Source organism: Nicotiana tabacum, chromosome 19, assembly GCF_000715075.1.
Source record: "Nicotiana tabacum cultivar K326 chromosome 19, ASM71507v2, whole genome shotgun sequence".
Classification (NCBI taxonomy): Eukaryota; Viridiplantae; Streptophyta; class Magnoliopsida; order Solanales; family Solanaceae; genus Nicotiana; species Nicotiana tabacum.
The window spans coordinates 28,687,584-28,696,641 of NC_134098.1; the positions used below are offsets into that span (position 1 = coordinate 28,687,584).

At 35.7% G+C, this 9,058-nt stretch overlaps 1 protein-coding gene across 3 annotated transcripts; it reads right to left on the bottom strand.

Annotated features, from left to right (window-relative positions):
- Window positions 1-224: 224 nt before the first annotated feature.
- LOC107802139 (uncharacterized) lies at window positions 225-1,855 on the bottom strand. 3 transcript variants are annotated; one of them, XR_012703103.1, is made up of 3 exons: window positions 1,587-1,852; window positions 1,416-1,467; window positions 225-830 (listed from the first exon to the last, which is right to left on the bottom strand). XR_012703103.1 is itself a non-coding variant. In XM_016625589.2 (2 exons), exons 1-2 carry the CDS (start codon window positions 1,690-1,692, stop codon window positions 379-381), a joined length of 558 nt encoding a protein of 185 aa, XP_016481075.1. In that variant the 5' UTR covers window positions 1,693-1,809; the 3' UTR covers window positions 225-378. The 3 variants fall into 3 exon arrangements, 1 of the variants encoding a protein (XP_016481075.1); XR_012703102.1 differs by lacking the exon at window positions 1,416-1,467 and having other exon boundaries at window positions 225-788; window positions 1,587-1,855; XM_016625589.2 differs by lacking the exon at window positions 1,416-1,467 and having other exon boundaries at window positions 1,587-1,809.
- Between the last annotated feature and the right edge of the window lie 7,203 nt (window positions 1,856-9,058).

Below are 9,058 nucleotides of genomic sequence, written 5' to 3' on the forward strand. Positions count from 1 at the left end.
GTCTGTTAGTTTACTTAATTATACAGCTGTCAGGTAGAGTTAGTTTAATTGCAGCTGGCAGTGTAGTTAGTCAAGTTAGTTACATTTAGTCCTTGTATCTTGTTCATTTGAGCTAAGAGCTCATTTCATTCCATACATATTTAGCTTCTCTCACACACTCATCTCTTTTCCCTCTTCTCTGCTTACATTCGAATTGCTCAGGTCACTGAATTGATATAAGAAAGTTTAAATAATAGGATTTGCTTTAATGTCCTAAACGATAACACAAATCCATCTAATACAAATTCCCAAATGTTTGGACGATTTACACAAGAGTATAACTATAAACGACCACAAAGATCCCAACTTATTTCTTGCATAAATAACTAAGACTATCCTTCAACTATTTGTAGAGCTATACAGATAGTAAGTAATGACAGAAATCACAGCCACCATAGCTGCAACGCTCGTAGCTACATTCTTGATCTTCTTCAATCTTGAGTTGTTTGTTGTTTCGTCCTCTACTTTCGTGGATGTAGTTGAGTTATTTTCTTTTAGAGTTGGTGATGTTTCTTCATCTGCTTTAGGATTAACAGCTAATGGTGGAGGGGCTGTAACTTTCTTTGGAAATGAAATCTTGAGAGAACCTTTTGCTAATTTTGCTTGGATTGCATCTGTATTACAGTATTTTGGTATTGGGAATTCCTTATAAAATCTAGTTCTTAAATTACCGACTTGACGATCTCCAGAAATCTTGACCACTCCCAAATTGCTAATTTGCACCTTCAAGCCTTGTTTATTAGTGAATTCTTGGAACCGGGAGAAGAATAAAACTTGCATCGTTAGTCTACCTGTTCAGTAGATTTTGATATACATTTGCGGAAAAAAAAAGATGGAGGATTCGTAAGGAGCCTAAATTAATAACGATTTTATAAAGCAAATAAGTGGGCTGATAATTGTTTTTTAAAAAAGAGCTTATTCTATTTTATTGTTTTGATTATCTATAAAAATCTACTAAAATCGCAACAAACAGTAGGTATGAACCCATAATTTTAAAAATATTAAGTGTTCAATATTAAAAATCTTAAAGGTTGAACACTTAAAATATAAATCTTCAAACAAAAATTAGAAATAGTTTTATTTTTTGTTTAAATAGCGTAAAACCTGCAACCGAAGCAATATATTATTTATAATTACTTTGCTAGTTTATTATATGATATATACTAATCAATTAGCTCTAGTTCAAAAAGTGTATTCAGACTTTGAAAGTAAATAGGCCAAATAGTTTGACACAATAGTTGGATTACACACACTATTTGGCGCAGATATTGTAGTTTAGTATTTGCACTCAAGTGATCGAGATAAAAGAAAAAGAAGAATAAATATTAGCCAACTTCAAGATGTTATATAGAAACTTGTGAGAAATGATTTAGAACCTTGAATAATGAAAGCTCGTATTCCGGTCATTAAACCACTATCAATTGACCTCTGCATATTAGAAAAACTTATGAACCCAATTCTTTTAAAACAATTCCTATTCCCATGATTTTGTGGGGGGGGGGGGGGGGGGCGAATGTATATGAGTATGGAACCATATTAATTCATACCTGGGATATGGACTATAAGAACATCAAATTCCTCCTTTTGCCACTCGCTATATGGATCAAATTCAGAATATGCTTGCTTTCCAATTAATTCAACATTGGCTTCCATTCGAGTTTTAGTTCAGGATGTCATAGACTTCCAACTGATTCCTCTCTCCAATTCATTTATAAATTATAAAGGCATCAATTATCAAATGCGCCAACCAGGTTACGTTGCTTTGATTTCAATCATGGGAATCGGGAAGAGAATGATTCCTTCTTTGTTTAGAAGATCTTTCTTCTGAATTGCTTTGTGGTTTTTCTTCTGAATTTCTTTGTGGTTTTCAGAAAATTCCTTCTTTGGGCAATTGAAAAATTCCATGTGTGCTTTATAAGCCACCCTCGAGAAGTTAGAGCCTACAAAAAGCCGATCATAACACATATGATTTCACATTGTCTTAATCTCATACGCGGATAGAGGCGGATTCAAGATTTAAAGTTTATTGGTTCAACTTTTAAAGTTTTAAGCATTGAACCCGTTATATTTTCAAAATATGGTTCATATTTACTATTTTTGCAATTTTGGTGAATTTTTATGCATGAATTTGTACTCCGCGTCGAAAGTTGTAGATTTATTTAAACCCGTCATTAGAATACTATATCCGCCCCTGTGTCCGGGGATTTCATGTAAAAGTTAGTTTAGGAAATTTAGGGTTTTTCTCATAGAATTGAATGTCTTGAAAAAGCCTTCTTTTCCCTAAAATGAAAGTGTATTTATAGATAATTAATTAACATTTACAAAGAGTTGGGTCATAAACACAAGTAGTATATTAAAAATATTAATGCTACCGAGAGGGGCATTTTGGAATATCACATAACTTTTACTATTTAAAATTCTTACAGAAAAATCAAAATAAGAGAACTACCATAAAACATTTCAAACCCAAAGAAAGGTTTTTTCATTACAAAAGTAAAACCTGGATCCTGGACGTAAGAATTAAAGACACAACATATATCACATTAAAAAAGGAGAAGAATAGCCCAGGAGATACATATACATTCTTACCTCTATACTCCACGGGTTATAAAGTGGACATGTGCGTATTCTATATTTTAAATGCTTATGATTGTGACTGAGACTATGTGTCATTTTTAAGACTGAGTAGGCACTAGTGCGTGATTCACATGCCTTTAAGGGGATGGGGCCTAGGAAAAAGGTCCTAACAGTAATTTTGCCCTATTTAAAAGCTTCCTTCTTCATTCTCCATTGTTGAACAATGGAATCGTCTTTTAGATATTATCAAAATCTTGTTTCTTTTCTTCTTTATTTTTCCTGAGTCTATAGTTTGTTGGGTATCTCCATTGAAGCTCCATGTTTTCAAAGGTTGTCTATTTCTTCTTCTCTATCGTATAAAACACCATTGTTGCCTCTCTTGTTGCATGCGCCCGTAATGGAGGAGTTACCTTTATGCTATTGTGAGTTGTTGTTGAACTAAAAATTATATGATGCCAACCAAACATGGAAGAAAGTTTCTAGGCTATCAAAGTTACACAAGTGGTAAAGGTTGTGACTACTTTCATGATTTGATCCAGCTATTGATGAACAAAATAATTCTATTACTATGGAACTTCTTAAGAAGACTGATGGTTGTTATTGTCGGGGGAGGGGTGGGAATGTTGAAATTCCGGGTTGCTGCTATTTTTGTAGTGGTTATTGTGATGTTAACACTTATCTTCTGTTTAGGACTGGTAGGTTATGTGTTTTGGGTTTGTATTTTATATGTTTAAGATTGGTAGTTTCTAGGTTTAAGCTTGAATACTTTGTGTTATAATATGATGATCAATCTAATCAAGAAATTCTAGGGGATGTTACAGATCAAGCACAATAACCTGGTCCCTTGGAAGCTAAGCATGATGCACAACAACAAGTAGGGGGAATAGATATGGAAATCAATGCAGAAGTGACTTAACCCGTTCCTAATGCAGAACAAGAAGAACACATATTCTCAAGTGAGAGCTTGGAAGCACCAGAGCTCTCATCCACTTACAAATGTTCTCATACCTGTAAACTCTGGAATAGTAACAAGATCAAAATTTAGAAATATGATCCCTTTCACAGCCTACATATCTATGGTTAAGCCAAAGAACATCAAAGAAGCACTTGAATATGCAGATTGGATAGTGGCAATGCGGAGGAACTCAATCAGTTTGAAAAAAATAAAGTATGACACCTGCTTCCTTAGCCAGAAGACAGGACAATCATTGGAATAAGGTGGATATTTAGTAATGATCTAGATGATTAAGGAAATATTACCAGAAACAAGGCAAGGTTGGTTGTGCAGGGTTACAATCAAGAAGAAGGTATCGATTATGATGAGACATTTACTCTAGTCGTAGGAATGGAGGCAATTTGAATGCTTCTTGCTTTTGCATTCTACATGGGTTTCAAGCTATATCAAATGGATATAAAAAGTGCATTTTTGAATGGGTATTTGAAGGAAGAAATGTTCGTGTTTCAGCCTTCAGGATTTAAGAGCCACGAGTTCCCAGATCATGTGTGATAAATTGGACAAGGCATTGTATGGTTTGAAGCATGCGCCAAGATCATGGTATAAAAGATTGTCAAAATTTCTCCTGGAGAACAGGTTCTCGTGAGGAAAAATTGATAACACTCTATTTTTGTTGAAGAGTTGCAAGAACCTGTTGATTGTTCAAATATATATTGATGATATCATCTTTAGAAGGACAAATGAATCTTTATGCAATGACTTTAAAAAATTAATGGGAAGTGGGTTCGAAATGAATATGATAGGAGAACTAAATTTCTTCTTAGAACTTCAAGTTAAGCAAATGGAAAAAGGCACAATGATCCATCAATAGAAGTATATCAAGGAGTTTCTCATGAGGTTTGAGATGGACAATGCAAAGACAATCTGTACTCCCATAGAAACTACAACCAGGTTGGGTATGGATGAATCTAGTCTCTCTGTCAAGAAAAAAATAGGGGTATGATTGAATCTTTGCTCTACCAAACTGAAAGTAGACAAGATATTGTATATAGTGTAGGGTTATTTGCAAGATTTCAGTCCAATCTCAAGGAGTCACACTTGATGGCTGTTCAAAGAATCTTGAGATATCTCAAAGGTACTCAAAACCTTGGTCTTTGTTACCCATATGGATATTCATTTGATCTAATTGGATATACAAATATTGATTATGCTGGGTATTTGGTAAACATGAAGAGCATATCATGGATGGCTCACTTTCTTGTCTCATGGGCTTCATAGAAACAAAACTATATAGCTTTATCCACTGCAGAAGCTGAGTATGTAGTTGCTGCCTCATGTTGTGCTCAGCTATGTTGGATCAAACAATAACTAGAAGATTATGGAGTAATGATTGGAAGAGTTCCTATATTTTGTGATAATACAAGCAAAATGAACATGGCAAACAACCTGGTTCATCAAAAGATAACCAAATATATTGATGTGAGACATCACTTTTTGAGAGACAACATTGAAAAGGGTCACATCACTATAGAACTTTACAAGACAAAGGAGCAGACTGCATATATATATTTACTAAGGCTTTGAGCAGGGATCACTTTGAAATAAAACGGTTGGAGCTTGGTTTAATCAAAATGAACTAGGATATTTTTGATTTTCCTCTATGATTGACTATATATTAGTGAAGTAATTAGTGATTCTAAGTGTGATAGATGTCTAACTCAGTTAACAGGTATGCACGCATGACATTATCTCAATGGCTTAGACGTTTAATCTGATGATGAAATCTTAAATTAGAAAAAGTTTCTTTTGGCCACATTGAGGAGATCAGTCAAAGAACTTACGTGTATGACACTGACGTATATACCTCGTTTCCATCTGATAGTTGTGCCTAACTGTTAAACTGCCACATCACTAAAACTAGGTTCCTAATCAATTGTTCATATCCTAAGGTAACAACTCTCTTTAACTCATGAAATTAAAAGGGATAAGGTTCCAAAATAAAATTCATTATTCCTAGAATAATCATGACTAATATTAGTCCACGTGAAATTAGGACTAGTTTCTCAAACTCCTCAGAACACGTCATTATCATCCAATCAGAGCCACTAGCCGCCTTTTTAAAAATTTTAAAAATTGGTTGTTACTCTCTTTCCTTCTTAGAGCTGGATTAAGAGCAATTAGTGTGATTGAGTAACTGTCAAATCGTGCTCTTTCCTTCTCAGAGAACACAAGTCCAAAATCGAAACCCTAGTTTTCTAATTCTTCCAAAAATTCTCAAACCCTTAACAATGTCGAGCTCTCCAAGCCAAGCCACATTTGGTCCCCTTGAATCAAACACCACTCCTGTTGATAATACCCATCCTTCCTTATTCAATCTTTTCGAGTCTGTCCAAGACCAATTTCTCTCCCAAAGTGCCCCAAAAGTTCTTACATGGTTGGTCAGCTATTCTGATGAAGAGGACAGTGAAAATTCCGACGATGAAAATATGGTAGTGGAGGAGCCACAAATTAAGAGGGAAGAAACCACTGAACAGGAGAAGGAGAATGGTAATGTGGTGGAATCTAAAACTCAGGGGGAATAAGAAGAGGGAATAATGGTAGGTGAGAGAGAAATAACTAATGATGTGGGTGTCATTGAAAAAGAAATAATAGCTAGCTCTAGGCCAGAAGAACTAGTTGGGTAAATTGTTAGTACAGGATTAGAAACACTAGAAGCCCCTAAATAGAAACCAGGTTCTTCTGGTGAGGGAGAGGTGGTTGGAAATGGAGTTGCTGAAGAAAGTGTTGAAAACGATCTTGATCAAATTTAAGAATTGGGTTCTCTAAACGGTGATCCATACAAATCTGAATCTCTTGGATGGACTAATATTGAGGAAGAAGGAGAAGAAGAAGAAGAAGAAGAAGAAGAAGAAGAAGAAGAAGAGGTGAGAAAAGAAAGCAGTGCTAATAGTGATGATGAGGTGCTAGCAGACTTGATTGCTAGGATCAGAGAAAAGAAAGTGGATGAGGAAGTACAAATATCTGGTAAATTGAAAGAAGTAGCAAAGAAAGCAGTGTTGCCTCAAGGGTGTATTATTCTTGGGGGTAGAACTACAAACACTATAGGGAAGAGAAAGGATGCTCTTAAAAAGGCCTTAGAAGAAAGCAAGAAAAAGAAAAAAGAGAGACATGGGTTCATGCTGATAGATGAGTCTGATGTGGAGGAAGTTGACCTTGTGAGTGAGGTTGATGATAAGAAAGAAGAAGAAGAAGAAGAAGAAGAAGAAGAAGAAGAAAAAAAGAGGTAGAGGAAGTACCTCTTCAAAGGAAAGGAAAGAAGAAGGTTGAATCCTCTTCAGCCACACCTAAGGAGAAGAGGTCTTCCAAAAAAAAGGAAGGTTAGATTGTTATAGTCTACGGAGAAAGGAACCAGTTCCAAGCATAGGAAGAAAATTCAAAGGATAATTGTTATTGCGGGGAGAGAGCATTGGTTTGCTAGGTTGAAAATGTTGAAGGGCCGAGTAATCATCCCAATCACTGTAAACATGTTTGGGATGAAGGAGCTGGTGGAGAAGATTGAGAACAAGGCTTGACACACCTATTTTTGTGCCTACTCCCAGTTATGTATGGTGAAATAATATTTTATTTTACAAAAAATTTAAAGTGCTTGAGGATATCACACTGAGTTCTGACGTTAGGGGAGTGGACCTGGTTCTTGATGCTACAATGCTAGGAGAGATTTAGAATGTGTGAGTGGTCCCATTTGGGTAAAAAGGAGGATTCCATGTACTTGACCTCCAAGTACACTCAAAAGAGGGAGAAACGAATTGGAAGAAAAGTAGGAAATGGGGAGATGGAACCAGTTGACAATCTCTTATTTGAGTTTGTGAACAAGTGTTTGCTGCCTCGATTTGAGGGGAGGCATAAGACCACTTACTTAGACCTGGCAATGATGCAAGTGCTGGATCAAAATAGGCTAATTAACCTTCCCTCGTTGATGATCAAGCATATGTACTCATGCGATGCCATATGAATTTTTGCTGACTAGGGTATTCCAGCATTTCAAGGTTCCATTAAGAGGACCTAAGAAAGGGACCAAGAAGGACTTTTTTGACGAGGGGGCCTTGAAGGATTGTGACTGTATAGACCTCGGGGGGACAAAGAGAAAACGTATGGTCACCAACTTGTTGGAAGAGTTGGTTGCTACCAATGAAGAAAAGGATAAGCTGAAGGAAGAAAATACCTCTTTGCAAGAGGAAAACAAAAGGTTGAAAGAGGAGATGAAGAGAGAGCAGGATGCTTATGATGCTCACTTTGATAAGCTTCTAGGACTTCTTTATGGGAAATTATCTTCCGGCAAAGAACCTGGTTCCTCGTCCTGTTAGGTGTCCTATACTAGTTCTAGTCAACCCCTAGTCATATCCCTTCTATAACCAATGTCTGATTCTTTTTGTTGTTTTCTTGTTTTGGTTACGATGGCAGTTTGAATGGTTTGTTCAACCATCTTTTGATTTGGGGTATTTAGGCTTAATGTGGTACATTACTTAATCAATCAAATTTCCTCGTTTATTGGCTAATACTAGTAAAATTACATTTGGATAATTTATTGGATTAAATGTTTGAGTTATTGACATTGTGTTCATGTTAGTGAATCCCCAGTGACCATGAGTTTGAGATTGCTACATTCTCATTTTTTACTCTACTAACGCATTATTTTTTCGATGATTCTAAAAGAGAAAAGTTAAGTATGTGCATATTTGTTGATCAGTAAACCTGATTCTTACGCACTTGGACAAAGCATTTGGACTAATAAAATATTGCTATAAATAAGTTTTTGTTTGCGGGTTCTAAAATTGAATTATACATAGCCATTTTTAGGGTTATGAGGAATGAAAGGCGAGTCCCTTACACTTGTGCAATCATAGACAAAATTGGTGAAGAATGCTACCAATGAAACTGGTTCTTATGTTGAGGGATGACTCGAGCAGTGGGATGATTTGCACATAGGTTTGTCATCATCAAAAAGGGGGACTTTATTGAGCTGAGCACAAATATTTTGATGATTAACAAACACAATCTACTGTGTTAAAAAAAATATGGTTCATGGACAGGGTGTTATTCTACTAATTTAGTGAGCAGGTGTGGTATATGGATAATGCAAGAATCAGGTACGTAGCCGATAAAGGGCTGAGTGCTAATCTGACGCGGAATGTCAGAGTTTTTGTGCATGTTGGATTCCTTAAGAAAACCTATTCGTGCACGACAAAAACAAATCTAGGAATTCGTAATCAAAAAGGATTCGATAATTATGGAGATACTTCTATTAGAGGAATACGATTGAGGAGTTGGAATAATTAAGAAAATCAAATAAAAATAGGAGAGGTTTTTCTTAACCGAAATATTCTAGGTTTTGGAGTATTAATTGGAGGAGATTTTCGGCCAACTTCACACCTATATAAAGAGACCTTCTATAGTTATTCAAGACTTACACTATTCGAACAAAGTCAC

Coding starts and splice junctions, on each gene's coding strand:
- LOC107802139 (XM_016625589.2), bottom strand. CDS start 1,692: ATGGAAGCCAATGTTGAATTAATTGGAAAGCAAGCATATTCTGAATTT. Junction 831..1,586: donor TCTTATAGTCCATATCCCAG/GTATGAATTAAT, acceptor TCTACTGAACAG/GTAGACTAACGATGCAAGTT.